The 12,830-nt window shown below is 34.4% G+C and overlaps 1 protein-coding gene across 1 annotated transcript; it reads right to left on the bottom strand.

Moving 5' to 3' along the window:
• Window positions 1-1,828: 1,828 nt before the first annotated feature.
• LOC132068635 (spindle and kinetochore-associated protein 1 homolog) lies at window positions 1,829-7,744 on the bottom strand. The gene is made up of 10 exons (XM_059462283.1): window positions 7,583-7,744; window positions 6,000-6,133; window positions 5,792-5,916; window positions 5,415-5,527; window positions 5,264-5,333; window positions 4,623-4,690; window positions 4,327-4,432; window positions 4,208-4,237; window positions 2,801-2,914; window positions 1,829-2,166 (listed from the first exon to the last, which is right to left on the bottom strand). Exons 2-10 carry the CDS (start codon window positions 6,094-6,096, stop codon window positions 2,089-2,091), a joined length of 801 nt encoding a protein of 266 aa, XP_059318266.1. The 5' UTR covers window positions 6,097-6,133; window positions 7,583-7,744; the 3' UTR covers window positions 1,829-2,088.
• Between the last annotated feature and the right edge of the window lie 5,086 nt (window positions 7,745-12,830).

Consider the following 12,830-nt stretch of genomic DNA (forward strand, 5'->3'; position numbering starts at 1 on the left):
GTCTGAGTCCAATTTCACTATTTTATGTTTAGGCTACTGGAGCAGCCATCATTTGATTTATCATTTTTGGATTTTGTTAAAGCAAAAGCAGTTGAAATGAACATCTTTTCAACATGGATATAATAACTGAGCACTAGAAAAGACATTCTTGTGGTACTGACTACTAACAAGGAGTATCGGGACTCAAACCTCATGTCTTACCATCGCAAAATGCAGGGTCTCTCACATCATATCATCATGATGCATTGAGACACTAACACAATGTCTTACCCTCATAGTGCGGTGAAACTCGAACCCCGACGTCTTATCATTATTGGTGCACTGAGAATCAAGATCTCATTACGTAAATAAGCTAACTACTCAAAATATGTCATCTCCTTCAATTGGAAAACACTTGGGGTTTTACAATTTATGGAGGTGAATGCACATAATTAAAGTAAGTGACATATTTTAAGTGGTTAACTTATCTACGTAATAGGTACTTGGGAACACGCGCAAAATAATTTCAAAATTTAAACCGGAAGAATCTAATAGGAACATTTTATGATGTGATCAGTTATTCAATTAGAACAAGTCGTAATTCGAGTGTCTAGATAAAATATGGCTGGCAAATTTGAGGAGCTATCAATGTATTAATCCTTAAATTTATCAAAAACCTGTCTGATTAATTCTTACTATTTTAACACTAAAGTTAGTGAAGAATTTGTTGGCAGATAGAGTACATGGATTGGTTAGCAGCACAAGTGGGAATGCTACCAGTTGATACTGACCTAACCCAAATTTATTGGAGGCTTTACAAATCTGTTGGTGAAGTTGGCTGGAGTGGTTATAGGGATTTGTGCAAGTTTGAGGATTTGACTCAATAGATTTTACTATAATATCTATTCCTGTAATGTTTTACTATATTCATTATTGTAGTTCTTCCAAATACATTTGCTATATTATGATTGCCCACAAAACAAAAAGACGTAATAACATAAAAGGACGTATTATGCTTTAACTAATAACAAAAGAACATTAGAGATGACTTGCTTTCTGTTCTTGAGATTTATTGATAAAAAGTAGGAGAGAATAGCCTATATTTATAGGCTTATAAGGTTAAAAATTACTAAAAGTTGAAGTTAAGCTACTAAACAAAGCTTTGGAAACAAGGTCTACAACTACAACAAATAATTGCTAGAACATGATCCATTTAACTATAGCCAATATCCATTGACCAAAATAAAATAAACTACGCACTACCACACTAAACTCAAAAATATGAAACATGGACTAAATTATTAGAGAATCACTCAAGAAAATAATTCCAGGAAATATGTAACATGCACTAATATTCAACCACTTCCCTTAATGCATAAACTGTCAATGCTCCAAGTGCAATACTACAACACCAAATTTTAGGCTACCTGTTAGTCTTTGTAGATATATTTGCAAGTTGGCCAATTGTCCAAAATCCCTTCTGCTCAATTTCTTGATTCAGCACATCTACGAATGTAATATGACAACAAACCTCAAAATGTTGTCTGCTGGAGAAAATTGGACCAGATACGTGCTTGATGACTTTCATTGTCACGTTTGTTAATCTCGGTAAGATAATCAACTTTATACAAGGTAAAGACTTAATCACACCCGGTGACAGTAACAGTTATCAGCTTGAGGCCTTACAAACTTTGTTAACTATTCGATTTTTATCAGTTGGTTAGATATCAAATCAATTATAGTGAAATTTGTAAGCTTTGACCACTTAAAGAGTGAATTGGAGAAGGTCTTGTGATATCAGACCTGTAGGTTTTCTCTAGGCCTTGTAACCAAAAAGTTGACACAAATCAACAATAATCACTGCTACTAACATTTGATCCTTTATATATTATGAACTTTGTATCAAGGTTTGCATCAATAAAACTGATTATCTAGATGGTTGAATAGTCAAACATCGTTAATTAATCTAATAAAATTTCATACTGTAAACAGAAACAGGTTCCTCTGATAGGTGTCTGCACTTGAGGAGAGCTTGAATTTGCCAGTCATATGCTAAATGAACTACTCACATGAAGCTGTTTAAATTACTAACTGAGCATCGGTTGCAATTTAGTGAGGTTTCAAAAGAAGGATCACACGGTGATGACCAATTCGAGTTTCACTTATACGACCAAGGTGTCGGAGGACCTGCCAATCACAAATTACATTAGTACCAAGAAGCATCAATCTTTTATTGAGTCATTAGTTTCGGAGCCCAAGCTTGTATAGTTGGGGCTGCTGGATAAGTGCTTTGAGTCGGAAAGTAGAGGTGCTAATCGAACCAAGCATGTGGATATGTTTCAATGTGAAGCTGCTATAGTTCTATGGCATGAAAGTCATTGTCAATAGAATCAATCAAAATCAGCAGAAATCCGCTAAAACTAGTTACAGTCAATCTTTTCAGAACATAAAAAGATGATTAAAAAAAAACTGATGTCTGAGATTATTTGTCAAAGCATAAATCAGAACGGATTTTCAAAACAATCCTACATCAATTTTGTCGAATGTGAAGTAGCAAAAAGATACTTGAAATAGAAAAGAGGTGTTAAAGAGATTGACATCATGATGAAAACCTTTACATGTCAGGTTACAATATAACTGAAATAAAAGTTAAAACCCAACCGTCCTTTTAGAAAAAAGAGAAGGAAAAATGACTCGAGTCAAAATCCAAATACACTTGAAGTTTCATTAAGTTGTGTAAACAGTAAAGTACAATTTTTTTCCAGATACAGTCGTTAGTCACAAGCATGTAATTTTTGTCTTAACATAAAGAACAACTCACAGTTAGTATTGCTTTCCCTGTATTGTCAAGCTTCAGTGAAGGCCCTTTGATGTCAGTTTCAAGAAAGAAATGCTTTCCTTTAACTGCTTCTGTTGCACCAATATCTCTTAATTCCTGCAAAACATGAGTAGCTTTATGTTGTTTAAGCACGACAAATTTATCAACAAAGGTTCAACTTCCTGACAGGAATATACCACAAGGAACAGAATATACCGAAAGCCAGACTGGTTAAATATAGTTCATAACTAGCTAATATTCCAATTACACATCACGAACAAAAGTACAAAACTAGATTCCATAAAGGATGTAAGGCTGAAGGGAGCCCTTTAAGACATTATGTCTTGCGGGCGCATGAATAGAGCAATGAATCGAGCAAACCAGAGGAAGCTCGAATTGGCATAGACGGGAATAATTGATGGTCTCAATGATAAGATCAAACCTAAGACACCTTGTCCCTACAGTAGTTAGGTCTCAAGACTTGGATACGAATCCCAAGGGTGCCACATACATTTTTTATCACAATTATTTGCAACTAATTCCTAAAAGGGTGCCACATACAATATTTATCACTAAGGGTGAGTTTGGTATGGAGGAAAATGAAAAAGTTCTCCAATTTTCCCATGTTTAGTTGGTCAAATTGCTTTGAAAATATTCTCTGGGAAAAAAATTCTTAAAAATCTGGAAAATTACTTCCCCAATGGGAGTAGGGAAAACAAGTTCCACAAGTGGCGTTCCAAGTTCATTGTCTCCTCCCCACCCTCTAACTCCCCCAACCCCCTCCACCCCTTGACCAACTCACCCCTCGGCCCTCACCACCCCACCCCTATAGTATTTATCTATATTACATATAAATGTTCATAGGAATATATTTTCTTGCTTACTTACCAAACGCCAAAAAATAAGTAAGAAAATCACTTATTTTCAAGGAAAACATTTTTCATCATACCAAACAAACCCGAACTCCAACCCTGAGCTGCCTCAGGATTCCATAGGTGCCCTTACAAGGAAATCCTTACAACTGTAGGAGTTGGGGTCATAGAATGCTTACACCCTCTTTTCCAAAGTGATCCCTTCTTTAATGATAGAGACCAAAAGAAAGTGTTGTATGCTCAAACAGCCGACTCTGTAATCTGATAGGTAAGGCTGGCCTTATTATTTTGCAAATAACATGGACAATTTGGCAAGTAGAGATATCCCAAAGAGGAAGGGTCAATCTTTCTATATATGATTTATGAATAATGGAATACATCATATTTCTGGTTGAAAATAGAACTGCAATGAACATTGGTGAGGCTTAAATCTGCAGTTTAACTAAAAAAGGCCAAGTTCCAATCTCTATTGGATATGTGGTACCCCATTTTAGTTATGAGAATGTCAAATTAAATTGGCAAGATTCAGATCACTTACCATTGCTCTCTCCACAAGATTTTCTGTGAGCTTCAGAAGGAAAAAATACAGGAATCAGCACTGAAATAATATCAAGTTTCAAATGAAATTATGTATAACCAAATTGACAAAAGAGCAACCTTTTTACGAGGGGCTCTGAGAAGCTGGGAAGTTCCTTCAGCGTAAGTGGCCATGTCATCTATTGCTGCGTTGACCTTTTCCAAAGTGATTCGCTGTTTCATATACCTGCAATTTACATCTCTTATTGTTAGCAAATATATGAGTTTTATGATGCATAAGCATTAAAAGAAATCAGCATCTCTTTTATATCAGGAACCTTTTGGTCTCTCTCGGCAGGAGGGTAGAGAGTTGGGGTATCTTTGCTGTCTAAGGTACACAAAAATTGATACCTCAAGAGAAGTTAGAAAGAACTTACGGTGGTACAGCATTCAGTTCATCTGCATTAACATAGAAAAGTGGTGGGGAGGCACGGCCTTTTTTCTCCTGAAATCAAAAAAATGTAGGGTGAGATCACCACATATTTATCATGGCACTGGAAATCCATTTGAAGCTGTCCCAAATAGTGAATAACAGAATCACTCAGAAAATGTCTTTCAACTAGACGACGAATGGTAAATTGCATCCTCTGATCACATTATTATATCAAAATTGGGGTGCATAATCTGCGACACTCTTGGGAGTCCTTTTCTTTTCCCTGCACAGACCTCACTGGAAGGCCCTAGAAACAAAGATGAGTGAGTAGATCTATGTTCCCGATCCTACAATGATATTGATTTTCCATTGTTCAGGCCAATTAGAAAAAAGTGAATCTTGCCCTTTATGCAATCAGATAACCCACTTGGGACCTTTTTGTTATTTGACCAGATTAAGTAGCATCTTACCCTTTATGCAATCAGATACCCCAGTTAAAGCCTTCCTGTTGTTTGACCAGATTAAGTATGACTGACACTATCTATTATCAAGCCACAGGGGAGACATAAGAGGTAACTTGCATTTCCTGGACAGTGACAATCATGCGATAGGTAGAGAGTTAGATAATCAAGGAGAACTTGTTACCTTGGGTACGGGCTCCTCAATTTTCAGAGACACGGAACCAAGATCCTCAACACTGGCCTCTAGATGTGAACTATAAAAAAGAATGAATCTTCTTAAGGAGTAAGCACCGCATATTAGTAAAGATATTTCGTTACATAGTACAGAATGTTACCATTTAGTAGCATCATCAGTTGTTTTAGTCACTCTATCAGGAACATATGACGGAACAACAGCAGATAAATTTTGCAATTTCTTTTGCTGGCGCAACGATGCTTCTATCAGCTTCTGCAGCCAAAATCACAGCCGAAGAAGCAATGAATTATTGCATCTACAATGCTTGTTTACATCTAAGCTGTAATACATAATAGTACATACTTGCTTTTCCAAAAACAAGGTGGACCATAATACATAGAAAAGGAAAACACCTCCAAGGTAATGAATTATCTGGACTTGAAATGGATTGCATGCCTAAGATAATCCTTGCTAAAATCGAATTGGCAATACAAACTCAGGCTTAGAGAGAGAGAGAGAGAGAGAGAAAGAGAAAACCTTGGCTTTGGGGATGGCTTCAGTTTCTTCACGCATCCGGATTTTTATTTTGTGGAGCTGAAGCTCCAAGACCTTCAATGCAGAGTCAATAGCTGACAAATCTGAAACACTGCTCGCTGGGTACACTGTCCACATTGCACAAAAATTGAAGATCAGGAATAAGTAACTTCGATAATCTTTAGAACAACAAGTTGAGCAGATAATTTACTGTTTCGAGCTACGACAAGCTGTTGAATCTCCGATATCCGAGTGTTGAATGAGGATACTAAAGAATCAAGTGAAGACCCTGCATCCTTGATGTCCATTTTCCCCTCTTTCCTCTCTTCTCCCTGACAAACAACTCTTGGGGGAAAAAAAAAAAAAAACGAAAGAATAAAGCTCCTTAAAAACAATCATAGTCAAAGTTCCTGCTATACACATCTTCATCCATCACCAACCTTATATAGCAAGTACTTACGCTATAGTGATATAGGGCAATCAATAGTCATACAACAGACATTACTATCTAAAATCAAGACAAGCCTCAAAAACTAGGGACTAATGGGTGCTTGTCTTTGACCCGTGCATTGTATTTGTATATAGGAAGCTACTCCCTCCGTCCCATATTAGTTGTCAGCATTGCTAAAAATATACGTTCCAAAATACTTGTCAATTTACAAAAACAAAATAGAGTTAATTAAATTTTTCCCATTTTGTCCTTAACATTAACTGTTTTTGAAAGTAATCAATATTAACTAAAGCGCAATTTACAGGACAGAGATAAGGTAAGGTAGTAAAAACACATTTATGATTCTTAAGGAGCGTGCAAAATGAAAATGTGACAACTACTATGGGATGGAGAAAGTAGTACCAATATGCAAATAGATTGACCAACCACCACTTATGTGATTACTGATTAGTAGATACTCACTACTCTATATTAAAGGCACATAAGCACCCATGACTAAGGGTGTGTTCGGTATGGAGGAAAACATTCCCATTTTTCCATGTTCGGTTGATCAAAATTTTTGAAAAACATTTTCTCTAGGAAAATAAGTTCTGCAAGTGGCATTCCACATTGATTGTGTCCTCCCCACCCTCCAACACAACTCATCTTCACCCTCACCACCCCACACACCTACCCCACCTCCACCTCTCATAGCATTTGTCTAGATTGTATACGAGGAAATTAGTTAAAATGGGTCTTTACAAAAATGAATAGAGGTATGACCCTCTGTATACATGGGCAATACTAATCTGTTATATTTTGTAGAAGGTCATTTAATCAATTCACAAATGTTTTTAAGATATTATTTTTTACTTACATACCAAACACAAGAAAATACGTAAGAAACCCAATTATTTTCCTGGAAAAAAGAAAAACATATTTCAAGAAAACATTTTCCTTCATACCGAACACACCCCAAGAAAGTTCCGCCACAGAATGCAAGTAAAAAAACCGTAGAAATGTAAGTAAACCACTTGTTTTTCATACCAATACTGCCAAAGACATGATAGAAAACTAAAATTGGTCTTAATACGACAGTTATTAACATTTAACTTTAGTGGAACTGAAAATAAATGAAAGGGGTAATAATGCTTAAGTACATCAATTATGTTCAGTTCTTAAATTAAAGCATTAAAGACCTAAAAGGTATTTCAGCAACATGATACAAAGCAGGTCATCAGTAACGGGTTTCAATATTACAAGTAACGAAATTACTATAATTTGAGCAAAAAAAGATGCTTTAAATACAAAAAAAATAAAAAAATGGTAAGTTTGTCGAGCAGAAACTAAATTGCTACACATACCTGAAAATATCGAGAATAATGTAGAGGATTGTAGAAGTAGAAGAGCGAGATTGTGGAATAAAGTTCACAAAAATGAACCCTAACTTTTGAAAACGTACGATTTGCGCGCTTTTTTTTGGGGGGGTTTGAGTGAAAAAAAAAATACCATGTAAAATTGCTAAATAGGGAACCTGAATACGACTAATGAATATTTTGAAAAGGAAGTTTGTACTCCTCCGTCTACTTTTATTTGTTTAGTTTGAAAACAAAGACATAATTTATTATTAGTTCCTAATTTACTCTTATTAGTAGCTATTAGTATTCTTACTCGCGCGATGCGCGACCCAAAGCAAAGGAGATTAATTTTAAAATATTGTTATCTTATTTGTTTGATTCGGTCATGTGCAGCGGAGATGCGTTGACGTGCCAGTGAGGAGGTGTGAGAGGCTGGTAGTGGTGGGCCCGAAGAGAGGGAGGGGTAAGCTAAAGAAGGCCTGGAGAGACGTGATTCAGCAGGATATGGTGCTACTTCAGCTTACTGTGGACATGACTGATGAAAGGAGGGTGTGGAGGTCAAGTATCATGGTAGAGGGCTAATAGGGGTACTGAGATTTCTTTTCTCGTATTAGGAGTATTATTATCTTTGTTCACTCGCTAATTTTTTTTAGATCTCTCATATAACACCTTTTTTTTCTTTCTTTCTTTCTTGAAAAAAGTAAAATTACGTCTGAACTTATTCAAAATAGACCACATATACCCTCAGGTTTGATTTTGGGACCAAATATCATACTGGTCATTTCCGTGACCACAAATACCCCTCTTCTTAATAGACCCGTTTGGATGCTGACGTGGCAATCCTACATGGAAAAAAATTGCCACATGGCCATCCACATAGACTCTGACGTGGATTAAACCCCCCATTCCATTTAAATCAACTGAAGTGGAGCTCCAACTCCATAATAGAACCCTAATTTTCGAAAAAACCATAATAAAACCCCCATTCCTTTATCCCTTTCAAAGAAAGGAAAGATTCCAAAACTGATCTTTTTGTGTATCTTTTATAATATTCTGATCTTTTATATCATAAACTATGTTGTCTCTTCAACTCCCGTGGTGTACTTTATACGACTCATCACTGGATTCAGGACCTTTAAAGAGGTTTGATACAAAGGCTGTACTAGCTTAAAAAAAAAATTATATATACTTCTATAATTTTCTACTACTATTACTAAATATGCATAATTAAATTACAAAAATCATCTCCATGTGCAGCCCATGTTGTCTGAAACACAAATGGGGGAGTACTAATTTGGTGTTAAAAATAATCATTTCTATCTTCCTTGTTTGAAACACTAATGGGGGAGTGCAAAGCAAAGACAGGTTTTTTCGAAAATTAGGGTTCTATTATGGAGTTGGAGCTCCAGTTCAGTTGATTTAAATGGAATGGGGGGTTTAATCCACGTCAGAGTCAATGTGGATGGCCATGTGGCAATTTTTTTCCATGTAGGATTGACCCTGTCAGCATCCAAACGGGTCTGTTAAGAAGAGAGGTATTTGTGGTCTGCTAGAGTGACGGCGAGGGTATATTTGGTCCCAAAATCAAACGGAGGATATATGTGGTCTATTTTGAATAGTTCAGGGGTAATTTTGGCCCTTTTTTGTTCTTTCTTTAACGTCATTTATCTTATTATATGTTGCTATTACTACCTATTATTATTGTTGTCTTGGCGCCTTTTCTTGAGTCGAGGGTCTATCGGAAATAGCTTTCCTACCTCCCAAGATAAGGGTAAGGTCTGCGTATACTCTACCCTCCCCAGACTCCACCATATGGGAATATATTGGGTATGTTGTTGTTGTCGTCTTATTTGTTTGGTCTAATAAAATTTTATCATATCACATTGACATATTTAAAATTAATAAATCAGTGAAATATTAATTAATTATAACTATTACAATACTAAATTTAATGTCATCAATAATCAGTTACCCAAATTTTAGGAGATATAATCAATTTTCAATTTAAAAAGATAGCCAAAATCTATGTAAAAAAGTAAGTTATTGGATATGTAAAAGTTGTAACTGTTTTTAATTCAAAATCGTAGTTCCCCAACTTTGTTTTAAAAATCAAACCCCCCCCCCCCCCTTCGAACAATAGTCATTCTCCCCCTTTATCCTAATTGACTTTCTTAAATTCCTATTCTATCCTTACATTATCAACTTGTCTTCTTTTTTTTTCCTTTTACTTCTCTAAAATCATGATTTTTTTTATCTCTTTAATCTATGTAACAAATTTTCTTTAAGAAATTAAAAATTATTTTCGAGAAAAAAAAGTGAGAAATACTAGTTAAGTATATGATTTAATGTCATTCTATAATACAATAAATGACAAGAATAAGATTTTTTTTATTAATCATAATCAAAATTCTGATATCTATTTATACAAGTATAAATAATAGGTAATAATAACTTTATAAATATATTTCAATGCAGGTAATACAAAACAATTAATAAAAATAAAGGTATATTCTATAACAAATTCTAAAAGATTATCTATTTATATTATAAATGAATTTTAAATTACAATTCAAAATATTCCATTAATGACAACCGAAACTCGTTTATATATTGACAATATAGAATAAGTGAGAATTTAAACTTAAGTATATATATATATATATATATATATATATATATATATATATATATATATATATATATATATATATATATATAAATAATAGGTCGCGCACGCACACACACACACATAGGGCCGGGTATAATATGGTTCAAACCAAAAAAACCAACCGAACAGAACCGAAGTTAATTTCGGTTTCGGTTTTTCGGTTCGGTTTGGTTTAAATTTATAAGATTTCAACAATTCGGTCGGTTTTCGGTTTATGCAAAATTTAATTCGATTAAATCGAAAAATCGAATTTTAACAAGACTTTTTTTCTTAAAACATATATTATACATAAATATTGGGCTTCTGCCCATAACTAATAAACTAAAAGGCACAAATCTCAATCCCAATATAAAAATATCCAAGTCCAACCCAATTATTGATGCCGTATCCAACGATCCATCTAAATATGGATAATATTATAGATGTCTCTTTATAATATGTGACCGTGGTCATGTGTTTATTATAGTAGAGAAAATACGACAAATTTCTTGAAAATGTATAAAGCTTATACTGAGAGGAAAAACAAAGAGACCAAAACAGTTGATTGTCTAGCTAAGTGTTGATTGCTTCTCACTATTAGGATGTCTTATTAATCCTCCATTTTGTTTCATCTATTATGAATGTTGAACCATAAAGTTTGGATCCAATTGATTGTAGCTAGCTTTTGTATACCAGTGCTAAAGATTGGACGAGAGAAGATAATAGAATGGTTGTCATTTGGTTTACGTTAGATTGATGCTTAACTATATCATCCATATCTAAACCGAACCGAACTAGCAAAAATCGAATCGAACCGAAGTTATTTCAGTTCGGTTTCGGTTCCTATTTTTTACAAACCGAAAACCAAAAACCGAACTGAATTTGTGAAACTGAACCGAACCTACCGAACGCCCAGCCCTACACACACATGCATGTACATACATAATATATACTTAATCCATGTAATATTAAATTATCAATCATAAAAAGTAACATTAGATTTTGTGATAAATTCATAAAATGATTATTCTACTTGTAATATGAATTTCAATAACAAAACTATACATACAAGTTAAAATAATAAATTTTATATAATATAAAAAGATATTACATAGGTGGAGTGAAAATATCAAAAGTAAAATAGACATTGTATAGAAGAAAGGGGGAAGAATGACTATTGTTCATAGTTGAGGGGGGATTTGAATTTTAAAGTAAAGTTGGGGGTGAAAATGATTTTCACCCTTATGTTTTACTACATATGAAACTTTAAACGGAAAAGGGTCAAATATACCCCTGTACTATTAGAAAAGGGTTAAATATACCCTCCTTACTATTAGAAAAGGGTTAAATATACCCCTCCTTATACTTTGGGTCCAAATATACCCTTCTCGTTATACTTTGGGTCCAAATATACCCTTCTCGTTATACTTTAGGTCCAAATATACCCCTCTGTTATACTTTGGGTCTAAATATACCTCTCTTTTGTTAAAATTATCCATGGTGGACATGAGATGTGATGTGGCACTGACAACTTGGTGAGCTGGCCACCATATGGCATGTCACCTCACCACCCCAACCCATTTACCCCTTTCTTCCCCTTCTTCTTCCACCACCACCATCTCATCTCCCTCCACAACCTTTGGAAATTGGATTATGTCAATTGGAAATGTCAGGTTGGACGTTATTGATTTTTTTTATTTCTCTTTTCGAAATTTTAAGGCCAATTTTAATGAGCTTAGACATATTCTTGTTTATAGATTGGGTATTTTTTGAATTCTTATTTTTCTCTGTTGGACGGGACTTTACCCTTCCAAAAGCCTCTCGGTGAATTCAAGTCCTTTAACTAGCTCAAAATGAGTTTGTATTTTGACTTACATTAATTTTGTGTTCACATAAATTCTCATCATGTAATAGTTTTTAAAGTATAGCTCAATGTGCCAGTTTGCATTTCTTGTTTGTTGTGTCACCTCAAGATTAATTCTGCTCTAGATTACTTTTGTGTTGTGTGATTAAAATGTTTGTGAACAGATGAGTTACAACATTACATTTTTCTATGCATGGTGATAATTGGTGGATGGTATGTGGTGTCCGAAAGAGAGGGGTAAATGGGTTGGGATGGTGAGGTATGCAATGATGTCCATCACGTCATGTCATCTCATTCGTCCATCACGGACAATTTTAACGGAAGAGGGGTATATTTGGACCCAAAGTATAACGAGGGGTATATTTAATCCTTTTCTAATAGTACAGGGGTATATTTGACCCTTTTCCGAACTTTAAATATTCAATGTTACTTTCTATTTCTTTTCAAAATTCGTTTTAACATTGTACTACTATTTTGCTCAAATTCAAATAGTTTTATCATTTAACTCATATTCAAGTTCAGATTCAAAAATTCAAAAGTTTCACTCAATTTCAAATTCATATTCAAAGCGGTTTCTTTTTCGTTTTATTAGCAGTTTTAATTTACTTTTTGGAATTTTGTATTTGAAAAAAAATTCAAAAACTTAAACTTAGCATTTTATTGTAGATGCCCACCCTCTACGTAGATCACGTCTTTAGCAAAATAAATTTCATTAATCTATTTTCCTAAACAAAACAATAGAC

The sequence above is a fragment of the Lycium ferocissimum genome, chromosome 8, assembly GCF_029784015.1.
Source record: "Lycium ferocissimum isolate CSIRO_LF1 chromosome 8, AGI_CSIRO_Lferr_CH_V1, whole genome shotgun sequence".
In the NCBI taxonomy this organism is placed as follows: domain Eukaryota; kingdom Viridiplantae; phylum Streptophyta; class Magnoliopsida; order Solanales; family Solanaceae; genus Lycium; species Lycium ferocissimum.